We start from the raw sequence: 14039 nt of genomic DNA on the forward strand, positions 1-14039 counted from the left end.
TAAGTCCCATAGTGCCCAGAGCCATTTTTAGAGCCATAAATCCGTAAAAGTACGAGGGGGTGGAGATCTCTCCTGCCCAGCACGTTGCAAGGCATCCCAGACATGCTCAATAAGGTTCATGTCTGGGAAGTTTGGCGGCCAGCGGAAGTGTTTAAACTCAGAAGAGTGTTCCTGGAGCCACTCTGTAGCAATTTCGGTCATGTGGGGTTTTGCACTGTCCGGCTAGAATTGTCCAAGTCCGTAGGAATGCACAATGGACATAAATGGATGCGGGTGACCAGAAAGAATATTTACATATGTTTGTCTGTCAGAATCGTATCTAGACGTATCAGGAGTCCCATATCACTCCAGCTGCACACACCCCACACCATTACAGAGCCTCCACCAGTTTGAACAGTCCTCTGCTGACGTACGAGGTCTATAAATTCATGAGGTTGTATCCATACCCGCACACGTCCATCATCTCGATACAATTTGAAATGACACTTGTCCAATCAGGCAATATGTTTCCAGTCATCAACAGTCCGATGTCAGTGTTGACGGGCCCAGGCGAGGCGTAAAGTCTTGTGTCGAGCAGTCATCAAGGGTACACGAGTGGGCCTTCGGCTCCAAAAGCCCATATCGATGATGTTTTGTTGAATGGTTCGCACGCTGACACTTGTTGATGGCCCAGCACTGAAATCAGCAGCAGTTTGCGGAAGGGTTGCACTTCTGTCACGTTGAACGAGTCTCTTCGGTCGTCGTCGGTCCCGTTCTTGCAGGACCTTTTTTCGGCCCCAGCAGAGTCAGAGATTTGATGTTTTACCGGATTCTTGATATTCACGGTACACTCGGGAAATGTTGTACGGGAAAATCCCCACTTCATCCCTACCTTGGAGATATGTCCCATCGCTCGTGCGCCGACTGTAACACCACGTTCACAACTCCGCCAGACACTTGTCGTCTTATATAAGCGTTTTCGAGCGCAACGCCGTATTCTGCCCGTTTACATATTTCTGTATTTGAATACGCATGTCTATACCAATTTCTTTGGCGCATCAGTGTATATTGTCCGTTGAACAAGTTGGTGAGAAATGTCCATTACTTTGTGATTCTTACTCAAAATACGAAGAATTCTGTCTGACTGTGGAATGCCTTCCAACGAGGATATTACGTTAAAAATATAGCGACCGAAAACAACCAGTTACTGCCAAACTCAGTTGCTTTCGTTTCACTACAAACTCTGCACCAAAGGTACTGTTGATTTGATATGCATGAAAACTGCTAAATCAGCTATTTACAACAGACTTTCTGCACTCAGATACAGAGCCATGTCAACCAGTAACCCCACCCCTGAGTCTTTAAAACATCGGACTCTCGCGTATAAAACAGTTTCCAAGGTCTGATCACTTTACAAATCAGTTGTATAGTTTTATTTCGCTTTGCCGGTTTAGACAAATTAATCTGTCATCTTCAGAAGCTTGGTGGATATTATAAATGTTAAGAATTTCGCTATACCTTTAAGTATAGGAAGTGTATTATAGGATGTCTTCTACACAGAAGCATAATGCCATGATTTGTCCAAAAATGTCGATATTGTACGTGATTATTGTAAAAACAATTGATAAATTGGTAATTCACAGTAAATGAACCATATCTATGCACATATCTAGCTGCTGTGTCAGCAGCTAGGAACCTATATAAAATGATATAAAAAGTGTATCTAAGGTATGTAAGGAAGTTATACGTAATACATTTGAAAAAAATAGCACATTTTCTAATATATAAAAGAAAAGGGCAAATTTTCACACTTTGTAAGAGATGTTATACAACCACAATGGCATCTGTTTCTGAATGCAAGCTCATAGTTCAACAACCATTTCAATTAAGATAGGAATGTTAATATATTTCAAGTTCTTCTAAAAGATCCATTTTGTACCCCTTGTCAAGTATACGCAAAACGTCCACATTAAGCAAGGACGGAAGAGCGTGTTTCCCGATTTTAAGATGTTCTGCAAAACTTGACTTCTCACCGTCTTTGTTGGGCAAGTGGTCACGAAAGCGGCTATTAAATGCTCTCCCTGTCTATCCTGTAAAAATGCCAGCGCGAGCTCAGAAAAACAAAAGAGCATCAGACCGCGTAGCGGGCGTCGGGAATCGAACTCGGCAATAAACAGCGGCTTGTGACCAACAACGATTCACAGTGTGATTTGAGTCCAGGCTGCGAGTACACACGTAACAGCAAAAGTCGCAGCACCTGAACAAGACGGCTGGCTCGGTGGTCGAAATATTGTGTGCAAAGTGGAAATGACAGCTCGGCAGAACATCCGGAAGTTCAGTATTAATCATTTGTGACGAGATAACCTGAGAGATCGCACCAAAAATCAAATTTTTGCTGTCCTGAAACCATTAGGTAGGCAACGTGAAGCACACGATCAGTTTAGGCGTTGAGTAGTATAGAAGAGCGAGGCGCATACCTAGGCGAGAAAAGTTGATCTGTTTGCTAGTCTCATGTTTTCAGCGTTGCCCTCATCTCCTTTGAAAAGCATTTAGCTCCGCAACGAACATCGGTAACGTAATCCGCTGAAACTTACGGCAAGAAAAAAGGAATAAAAGTGAGATGGTGTTAATACTTTCATCCTTCTTTACCTCCTCTGCATTACTGCAGATGACGTGTCACTGAGCACATTTGTACTGTGCATGTAGTACACGAGAGGTGCCTAGTTGTTTCCACTGCCCTGTGTGGAATACATAAGTTCTTGTACACTTCACTGACCTGCTGTCTTCATGATGATGATGTCCCCAGCGCAGAAAACAGCACGCAGATCGTGGATTCTTTTTCTTGAGGCTGAAATTAACTTCACAAGGAACTGCTGCTACGAGTAAACTATAACTCATTTGGGATGCCACTCGCGTTTTTATTGATATAGACACTAGAAACTATTCTTGATCACAACGTATTGAACATATCTTTCCACAGTCATTATATCTGGCTAAAATAACATGCAATACATCCTGCCACAGACAACATGTCTGTCTACTGAAACCGTCAGAACTGGAGAACAAAATTACACGAATCAAATACTACTATTACAGACAACATGTCTGTACCTAGCGACGGTCGGAACTGTAGTAAACAAAATTGCATGAAACAAATACTGCTATAACAGACAACATGTCTGTCTACTGGAACTGTCAGAACTGGAGAGCCGGACTGCCCGAGACACTTCGCGCGCCAAGCCAGCAAGGCGTGACCCGAACGCCGCCGAAGTGCATCGGCAGTAATATCGTCAGTCTTTTGTTTTAGTAATACTTTGATTTTAAAAATTTTGAAATGACTGAGTGATAGCTGGCTGTTGAGAGGTGTTTATTTTAAAAAATGAAGTAATTTGGATGACAGGTTTAATTAATAATAGCAACTAAAGTTTAACGTTTTGGCGCCCTACCGCCGAACACAGCAGCCAATCACAGAGCAGCAGCATCATGCAGGCGGTCTTTCTCACGGGAATGGTACCGAATCGAACATCTGTCACCGGTACCTCATGCCACATTGCGTCTTCTCTATGCTTCTTGCATCTCCACTGCCCTGGGAATAGCTTCCTGGAGCCTAATATGATGGCTGAGTAAGCCAGAAATATTACAAACTGGCGCGCTAAAACTGCGGCCCGACCCCATACCACGTTTCAGACGCCTCAGGGTGACAAGGAGGGGGCAGGCTGTGTTAATCATTGGATGGGTTTTGGCGTACAGAAGCGGATGTGGACGTCACCTCTCCGTGAGCAACCGCGGCTGCGGCTGCGCCAGCGGCAGCCAGTTCCTGCGAGTAGAGTGCTGTACGGAGACCCTGGTGCGCGGCCGGGCCGCTTCGCTTCGCTTCGCTTTCCGCCTCATTCGCTCTCAACGGCCGCTTCAGGAGCAGCTTCCCAAGGCCGCCGGCGATAAGGCCCCTCCCTCGCACTGCTTCTGAGGGCGTGCTGGCGCTTAGGAAGCACCGAGAGGCGCCGCTTGCCCGAGCCGAACGTACAAGTCGGATTGGTTCGCATCCGAAAGGGCACTGTATACATCAAACCGAAGAGACAAAGGCATCCCTTCAGTTTTGCTCTTACTTATTATACTCACCAGACTACTACATAACAGGCCAAAAAAAATTGATGGTGAACGTATCACTGACCTCAATTTGCAGCAGGATTTTGGAGCATATGCTGTACTCGAACATTATGTATCACCTTGAAGAAAATGACTTTTTGATACATAACCAACACGCATTTAGAAACTATCTTTCGTGTGCAACACAGCTAGATCTTTATTCCCATGAAGTAATGAGTGCTGTCGACAAGGGATCTAAGATCGATTCCATATTCCTAGATTTCCAGGAGCCTTTTGATACCGTTCCTCACAAGCGACTATTTATCAAATTGCGTGCATGTGGAGTATCGTCTCAGTTGTGTGGCTGGATTCGTGATTTCCTCTCAGAGAGGTCACAGTTCGTAGTGATGGGCGGTAAATCATCGAGTAGAACAGAAGTAATATTTGGCGCTTCGCAAGGTAGTGTCATAGGCCCTCTGCTGTTCCTGATTTACATAAATGATCTAGGTGATAATCTGAGCAGCCCCCTTAGACTGTTTGCAGATGACGCTGTAATTTAGCGTCTAGTAAAATAATCAGACGATCAATTCCAATTACAAAATTATCTAGAGAGAATTTCTATATGGTGCGAAAAGTGGCAATTGGCACTAAACAGAGAAAAGTGCGATGTCATCCAGATGGGTGCTAAAAGAAATCCGATAAATTTTGGATATACGATAAATCGCACAAATCTAAGGGCTGTCAATTCGACTAAATGCCTAGGAATTACAATTACGAGCAACTTAAATTGGAAAGACCACATAGATGGTATTCTGGGGAAGGCGAAACAAAGACTGCGCTTTGTTGGCAGAACACTTAGAAGGTGCGCAAACCCACTAAAGAGACAGCCTACATTACACTTCTGCGTCCTCTGCTGCAATATTGCTGAGCAGTACGGGATTAGGATTGACGGAGGACGTCGAAGAAGTGCAAAGAAGGGCAGCTCGTTTCGTGTTACCGCGCAGGAGGGGTGAGGGTGTCACTGATATGGTACGCGAGTTGGGATGGCAGTCACTGAAACAAAGACGGTTTTCTTTGTGGCGAGATCTATTTACGAAATTTCAATCACCAGCTTTCTCTTCTGAATGCGAAAATATTTTGTTGACACCCACCTACGTAGGGAGAAATGATCATCATAATAACATAAGAGAAATCAGAGCTCTAACGGAAATATTTAGGTGTTCCTTTCTCCCATGCGCCATTCGAGACTGGAATGGTAGAGAAGTAGTGTGGAAATGGCTCGATGAACCCTCTGCCAGGCACTTAAGTGTGAATTGCAGAGTAACCATGTAGATGTAGATGAAGATTAATAAAACTGACAAACTGCAGGGACGGATTCCTCACTGGAAATGGAGGGGAAAAGGTCCTCTGAACATGTGTCCGGAAATGCACCGTTGCCACGGTAGATGGGGCTGACGAACGAAAGTTCCTCTGACCGCGTGCTGTGTGTCCCTCGTGTGTTGCAGGCTGTGTGACTGACGCAGCGTACTGTAGACAGCAGAATGGTCTGCTATTCATGTCGGGAACAAGCCGATATTGTGTTTGTGTAAGGCCAAGCAGGCGGAAACGGTCGAAAGCCAGCACGGCTGTACAGAGAAAAGACACCAACCATATCACACAACATATCAATTCCTTTTTCGGCGTTTGTATGATCATGATTTCTTTCAGACAGACCGACGTGCAAGGAGGTGGGAGACTATGCATACACCAGATGTGGAGGACCGGGTTCTGCAGGATATTTTGACGAACCCTAGCACAAGCACCAGGCAAGGGGCCCACCAACAGGGTGTCAGCCGAATTACGATTATGTGTATCCTGCGTCACAACCACTACTATTCGTATCACCTGCAATCCCATGGAGGCCACGATCAACATCTGTTGTGACGTGGATGCGATGCATGTCTGACTGTGTTAGGGACGACTTGATGTCGTTGTTCGCACATCGTCCATTTCCGGACTCATGTTCATTAGATCTTTTTTCCTCCATTTCCAGCCAGCAATGCGTCCCTGCAGCTTGTCGGTGTTATTAATGTTCACTCTCTATTTCCGACAGCTACAAACGTGTGTGTGGTTGCATTCAAGAGTAGCAGGAACTGAAACAGTACGAACGGAAATCACTCAGTTTTAACTATCTACATCTACATCCATACTCCGCAAACATCCGTACGATGTATGTCGGAGGGTACCTTGAACCTCTACTAGTCAGTCATTTCCTTTCCTGTTCTATTGTCAAATAAAGTATCACAACACACTTAACTTTCGGTATTCTTTAGGGTATTACTGACTTTTTTACTTCCGTTAGTAATTAACTTCTAATTGCTTTCAGAATCTTCGAAGTAAATGTCTCACCAATGGAAAACAGTAGCGATATTTTATATTGAGGAAAGTTGTTACGTAAGTTATGTACTGCACTTTTCTCTTAATACTTCCGTTAAGTTATTATTTAGAGATGTTAGGAAATGTATATAGTTAAAATCGGGTGAGGGTCTGATCACAGCTACTGCCAGAGAAGATCCTTTAAGTTAACACTGAATCATTTACTTTATTTGAGCATATATGTATCTCATTAATCTAACATACCATCGCTCGTTGTTAGTTTATTCTGGAACATATTTGGCTAATATATGGGAGTTGACAGAGCATGTGTTCTGAAAATAGTTCCTTCGTTGTTTCGCGAATTTGCAAATACGCATTTACTACCCTGAAGCAAACTGAGACGATACAATCACGAAGCAAGCAATAATAAATGAGACAACATAAACTGCAGAGAGTTGAAGCTTGCTTCCCACGTTGTGTCACACTTTCGAAAGCCGCCGGCTTTAGAATACACATAAATCACCACTAATGCCGCTGCTGGCGTTAAGAGGACAATTAGTTTACTGCCTCCGTTTGCACAACTTTCACTTACATCTTACTGTACGAAATGCACCATTGCCGACCGTCGCACTGTTCCTCTAATTTTACTCAACATTTTGTCCAGTCGCAGAACGACCTCGTTCTCTGTTACATACAAAATTGAATTCGACCAACGATAAAAATGGAATCATTTCATTTTTTTCTTATGAGTAAAATTTGAATTGTAAATGCACTAGGTGAAGAAAATCGATTTGGATTAAAAATCAGCAAACATGTAAGAGTTCGCTCAGTGTGGCTAAGCAATTGTGGTGCTTAGATTACGACACATTATAAAAATGTGTGCTGCCTTTTACAAAGGTTGATAAACATTTCACTACAACTGTTCAAAAAAAATTACAGAAATGTGAAAATATTACCCCTAACAGAAAAACAAGAAAATTATTAAACATCTTCAGAAATAAGACTGAACTACAATTCAAATGCTGGCCAAAATCCACAGAAAAAAAACTTCTTTTTTTTCTCTTAATCAGATAGAGGATCTTTTGGTAGGACCCTTCCACCAGCCTCAAGGAGTCATTTATTTAGTGATGAAGGGAAGTGTGGGGCGTAAAAATTATAGACGGAGAGGAAGACTCCAATACAGTAAGCAGCTTGAACTGGATGTAGGTTGAAGAAGTGTGCAGAGTTGAAGGGGCTTCCAGTGGTTAGACTTCGGTGGAGACCTGTTTAAACCAGTCTTCGGATTGAAAACACAATAGCAGCAGCAACAACAAAAACAACAACAATAAAAATAACGATATTTTTAAGTTTTGACAAGAACGAAGAAACTGACAGTGTTCTTCTTGGTCGTAATACCGAGAAGTTCGTTCTTCACTTCTGACTTGCAGCGTAAAAGTATTCTCATGGTGCACATTTATCAAGTTCCAGTGCCGTTTATGTTCCAGCTCACCCTTCTTTGTAACGTGTTTGAGTATTTCAGTACTGTAGGAGAGAGAGCGCAAACGTTTTGTTCCTGAGCTTTAGTCTTCCTATCAGCAGGCAACGACGTTCGTATCTTTTGTGACAGCATGGAGTAACTGTTACTCGTATAAATCTCTCTAAGTATTATTCTCAATAACCTTGTAGAAATGAAACATCCAAGATGTTTATCCCTTCCCCGTTTAAAATAAAATTGAATACTCGGCCTTCAAGCCCGGCAACGCGATGAATCATCTTGTGATGTTGTATAAGGGGCGATCAAAAAGTTTCCTTTCTAAGATAGTTCGGTCCAGAATCGGTATGCCAATCAGGTAAAACAGAGCTAGTTACCCCACGCACCAAGCTGAGGGTACCAATCGGGTAAAATACCGTGTCTTGCTGCGAGGAGAAGTGTGTGCTACTCATTCTCGTCCGACGGGAATCTTCGACCCTTCATGGCCGTTTGTAAGGGGCCGGAGGCGTGATAATCGCATGGGCAGAGATCAGGACTACAGCCCACGTGGTCGCGTGTCTCCCAGTTGAGATGGCATAACTCGTGCGTTACGACATCTGCGATGTGCGGACGTGCGTTGCCAGGAAGCAGCAGCACCCCTTGTCGCGCACCACTCCACAACGATGGCTTGCGACAGTCATGCTGTGCCACACACGTTCTTCATTCTCCGAGGGGTGTCTACCGGTGTTCGTCCTTCGGCAGCCAAGAGAAAATAACAACACGTTGGTCCTATTTGGACGTCTTTGGTAATAACGTCGCCATAGTCCACGTTCCCGCACGTACGTCTGAAACACGCGGATGTTACATTACTCCCTTTCCCACAAGTCGGTGCTTTCCGTGATTTCCATCAATCGCTTCAGGCGAATGCCGGGATGGTTCCTTCGAAAGGACACGGCCGATTTCCTCCTTCATCCTTCCCTAAGCCGAGCTTGCGCTCCGTCACTAAAGACCTCGTTGTCGACGGGACGTTAAACACAATCTCCTCCTCCACATGTCTGTACTTATACAGAGTGGTCCATTGATAGTGACCGGGCCAAATAACTCACGAAATAAGCATCAAACGAAAAAATTACAAAGAACGAAACTCTCCTAGCTTGAAGGGGGAAACCAGATGGCGCTATGGTTGGCCCACTAGATGGCGCTGCCATAGGTCAAACGGATATCAACTGCGTTTTTTTTAAAAATAGGAATCCCCATTTTTTATTACATATTCGTGTAGTACGTAAAGAAATACGAATGTTTTAGTTGGACCACTTTTTTCGCTTTGTGATAGATGGCGCTGTAATAGTCACAGACGTATAAGTGCGTGGTATCACGTAACATTCCGCCAGTGCGGACGCTATTTGCTTCGTGATACATTACCCGTGTTAAAATGCACCGTTTACCAATTGCGGAAAAGGTCAATATCGTATTGATGTATGGCTACTGTGACCAAAATGCCGAACGGGCGTGTGCTATGTATGCTGTTCGGTATCCTGGATGACATCATCCAAGTGTCCGGACCGTTCGCCTGATAGTTGCGTTATTTAAGGGAACAGGAAGCGTTCAGCAACATTTGAAACGTCAACCACGATCTGCAACAAATGATGATGCCCAAGCAGGTGTTTTACCTGTTGTCGCGGCGAGAATCGGGAATCTCAAAAAGATCGGTGTTGAGGATGCTACATCAACATCGGTTGCACCCGTACCATATTTCTGTGCACCAGGAATTGCATGGCGACGACTTTGAACGTCGTGTACAGTTCTGCCACTGAGCACAAGAGAAATTACGGGACGATGACCGATTTTTTGCACGCGTTCTATTTAGCGACGAAGCGTCATTCACCAACAAGGGTAACGTAAACCGGCATAATATGCACCATTGGGCAACGGAAAATCCACGATGGCTGCGACAAGTGGAACATCAGCGACCTTGGTGGGTTAATGTATGGTGTGGCATTATGGGAGGAAGGATAACTGGCCCCCATTTTATCGATGGAAATCTAAATGGTGCAATTGTGCTGATTTCCTACGTAATGTTCTACCGGATGTTACTAAAAGATATTTCACTGCGTGACAGAATGGCGATGTACTTCCAACATGATGGATGTCCGGCATATAGCTCACGTGCGGTTGAAGTGGTACTAAATAGCATATTTCATGACAAGTGGATTGGTCGTCGAAGAACCATACCATGGCCCGCACGTGCACCAGATCTGACGTCCCAGGATTTCTTTCTGTAGGGAAAGTTGAAGGATATTTGCTATCTTGATCCACCGACAACGCCTGACAACATGCGTCAGCGCACTGTCAATGCATGTGCGAACGTTACGGAAGGCGAACTACTCACTATTGAGAGGAATGTCGTTACACGCATTGCCAAATGCGTTGAGGTTGACGGACATAATTTTGAGCATTTATTGCATTAATGCGGTGTTTACAGGTAATCACGCTGTAAGAGCATGCGTTCTCAGAAATGATAAGTTCACAAAGGTACGTGTATCACATTGGCACAACCGAAATAAAATGTTCAAACGTACCTACGTTCTGTATTTTAATTTAAAAAACCTACCTGTTACCAACTGTTCGTCTAAAATTGTGAGCCGTATGTTTGTGACTATTACAGCGCCATCTATCACAAAGCGAAAAAAGTGGTCCAACTAAAACATTCACATTTCTATACGTACTAGACGAATATGTAATAAAAATGGGGGTTCCTATTTTTAAAAAACGCAGTTGATATCCGTTTGACGTATGGTAGCGCCATCTAGCGGGCCAACCATGCCGCCATCTGGTTTCCCCCTTCAAGCTAGACGAGTTTCGTTCTATGTAGTTTTTTCGTTTGACGCTTATTTCGTGAGATACTTGGCCCGTCACTATCAGTGGACCACCCTGTATACGCGAATCGGAGTGTCGCTACTTTGCAGCAAAGCCCTCAAACGGAAACTTTTTGATCGCTCCATGTACTTGAAATTAACTCCATCACAATCTTCATCATTATTAAAGTTGGGTAATGCCGTTTATCATTTCAGATCACTAATGCAACTTGCACAAAAATTTATTCCGTTCCATGCATTTTTTCTAGCAATAAATTTATGCACGCTCTTTTGTTGCTTGTATAGATAATGAATACGCCACTATTTGCTGATTTTAGTAGCAAAAAAGCGCCTTTCATACTACAATGAACACTATAGTTATATGGACTGTTCTTTTTGCATATCCGTCATTCGAAGACAACAAAGACTCACCCTGCTGGATCTGAACCTCAAATGCTTATGATAGCGTCGATACATCGGACGGACTGAACTAACCGGCCTGAGTGTTTCCCTAGTGACGAAAACATTAAATATTTTGACAGCTAAACTTAATGCATTAACCCTTTCTGCACTCCTCAATAATGTGACAGCGCCTGTGTTAAACTGCGCTAATACTGAACCAGTGCCACTTTGTACGTGTGTTCCAGGAGTGGGCTTCATTTTATGTTTACAGCACATGGTGTTGCGGAATGTTTTTATTACCTTCTTTACTCTAATTTTTCATGTATTTTTCTATTGCAGATGACTCTGTCATATTTGTTCATGTTAATTGCTGTTTGTTTCTTTCTGTTTCCCACTGTCTGTTGCATGCTCTGCCGCCGCACTCTAGCGCTGTGACGTGTAACTTATGTACAACTATACTTCACTGGTAAGACATCTTTCAGCATCACGTTTTGCTTGAGCTCAAGTGCCGCTTCACTGACACAAACACTGAATTAGAAGCTCACACCTGAGTGCACAATTGTTTTCGTTGAAGTACTGAGTTCGTTGCCATGGATGGATGCTTCTTGAGTATTTGCTGCTGGCTGCAGTTTTCTGCCTGCATGGTACGAACGTGCACACATTACAAATTATCAGAAATGTCGCTGCGCTCATCTTGTTACTGTATGGTGTAATATGTCGTTATAGATTACTAGGGGTAGCTACCCATGTTTGTTTCTTTTTTACTTTTCTTTTCGTCGATTATGGGTGAATACTTATAAGTAACTGGTAGTTACTGTAAAAGCAATAGAACTGAAATTATATCATTGAATTGTAGTCTAATACGCTATAATTACGTAATAAGGTGTGACAAAACGCTTCATGGTAGCTAGAGTTAAATGTTGTTACATTAAAGTTAGTACTACAGCATACATCCTCTCATGAGAGTAAATCACTGAATGTAGTTCTTTGAGAAATAATTGAGTAATGTAAAGTTCGCTTCTGCTTTGGCAAACATAAATATTTTTCTTATATCTGTATTGTAAATGAGCTCTAAATTACAACAGTAATTGGTGCCATAATAGCAATAGCTTCATGTTTCATGTTCGTTGTATTGATCATGGTGAGAAATTATTTTAAATAGCACTAAAAACTGTATGTGACCTGATCACATACAGATTAGAAGTTTAAATACTAATGTAACGGCTCCGCTCAATTCACATGCCTCCTGCGTTCCACTTCTAAATTATTCAAATGTCGTAAACAAGCAGCAGCAGTATTATCACAGGAAGTACAATACCCGACCTTTTTAAATCTAATGAAACAATCAGGTTTTCTTATTTCTGATATATTTACATCATATGTGCACATTCAAAGTAAAACATTTAAAATCATCATTATCCCGAAGAGAAACTATCTTCATTCTTCCTTTTTGTTAACAAATACTTTCGGAGCAAGTCTATAGCTGTAATGCACAAACAAGATAACTTATGCAGTTGTAATATCTTTCGACGTATGAAAAGAATCCTTAAAACGATACCCTGCATTTCATAAATTTTTCTTCGTAACTGCACAAACACGAAACTATGTTTTTAAATACTTAAGATTGTTTTCATGCTCGATGATACTTGTATCAATCTTCATGTACGCAGTTCGTCTCCCACAGTGCCCAAGTATTTCCGAATCACCGTATTTTTCAGAACAAACAAGAAAAGGGCTTACGAAAGCTAAAAGTGAAATATGTGGAAGCAAAGACGGATATAATCATGTTTCAGTTGTATAGTCAGAAAATACGCCGTCTTTTTCCTGTGACATTGTTCATTGCTTTGTTTTAGTAATCGTTATGAATCATTGTACCCCATCCATGAGAGCTAATCATGATAACCCCAGTCTCTATAAGAAGACTGTCACTGCTGCCTTCGCTGAGGGCTGATGTGGGTCTTATTTCTTCTGAGGTGAGGAATGCCGTGTTAGTCCACTGGCTTGCATTTTATTACAAGGTATTATAAGAACACTTTGGCTTCATGTCAATAAACGGCTCCTCCCTTACATCCCTTTCCGTCCCCTGCCTTTCTCCTACTCTCTCACACCTTCTTCCCCCTCCATTCCCCTTCCATCCCATCCCACCCTTTCCCCCTCACACGTACAGGGTGAGTCAAAAACGACTTTATAACTTTGGAATGGTATAGAAAATTGTTGAGATAACCTACAGAATCGGTAGACTTGTCATTTTATAGCAAAGAATCTCAAGTTTGATTCACGTAGTATAACAGCACCCCATTGCACCATCACTAGCGTCATCGTAGTTTACAGTCACAATGGCTAATATCACTGGTGCGGAGCGTGCTCGCTGTGCGTTTTGGTTTCATGAAACGAACTATCCAACAACTGTTCGGTGTAAATGTGGGGCAGCGACAATCCACATGCAACCCTGGAAGACTTTCGTGATAGCCCCAAATCTAATATGTTCTATGCCCTTAGCAAATCTAGAGTGTGTGGCCATTTCTTTTTCATGGAGAAAACCGTCACTGGTTTTGTGTATCTGGATATGCTTGAAAATATTTCAATTCCGCATATCGATGAAGATGACCTAGAGGGGTGGTTTACTGCCAGCAAGACGGTGCACCATCTCATTTCCTCACGGAATTTCCAAGTTTTGCTCGATAACAGCTTCCTAGGCTCGGTAGATTGGCCATGTAGGGCCAATTACGTGCCCACCTCACTCCCCAGACTTGATACCGCTGGATTTCCTTCTCTCGGGCTTCATTAAAGACTCCTACCAAATAATTTAACCGATCTGAAAAGACGAAGAATCTACGCTGCCGTTTTGCACTATTTGCTCCAACGAGTGCGGGAAGAAACTGATTATCGGTGGGGTGTTTGCCGCATCGGAA

The 14039-nt window shown here is 42.9% G+C and overlaps 1 protein-coding gene across 14 annotated transcripts in view; it reads left to right on the forward strand.

Annotated features, from left to right (window-relative positions):
* LOC126485138 (voltage-dependent L-type calcium channel subunit beta-1) overlaps positions 1-14039 on the forward strand; it is a 749688-nt gene that overhangs the window by 413335 nt on the left and 322314 nt on the right. Inside the window, exon 2 of one of the 14 annotated variants that reach the window (XM_050108795.1) lies at positions 11555-11593. The exons of the other annotated variants lie outside the window; for them this stretch is intronic. Coding sequence (XP_049964752.1) covers positions 11573-11593 — 21 coding nt within the window. The 5' untranslated portion in view covers positions 11555-11572. The remainder of the gene's footprint in view (positions 1-11554; positions 11594-14039) is intronic. 14 annotated transcript variants of the gene reach the window in all.

Source organism: Schistocerca serialis, chromosome 6, assembly GCF_023864345.2.
Source record: "Schistocerca serialis cubense isolate TAMUIC-IGC-003099 chromosome 6, iqSchSeri2.2, whole genome shotgun sequence".
NCBI classification, from domain to species: domain Eukaryota; kingdom Metazoa; phylum Arthropoda; class Insecta; order Orthoptera; family Acrididae; genus Schistocerca; species Schistocerca serialis.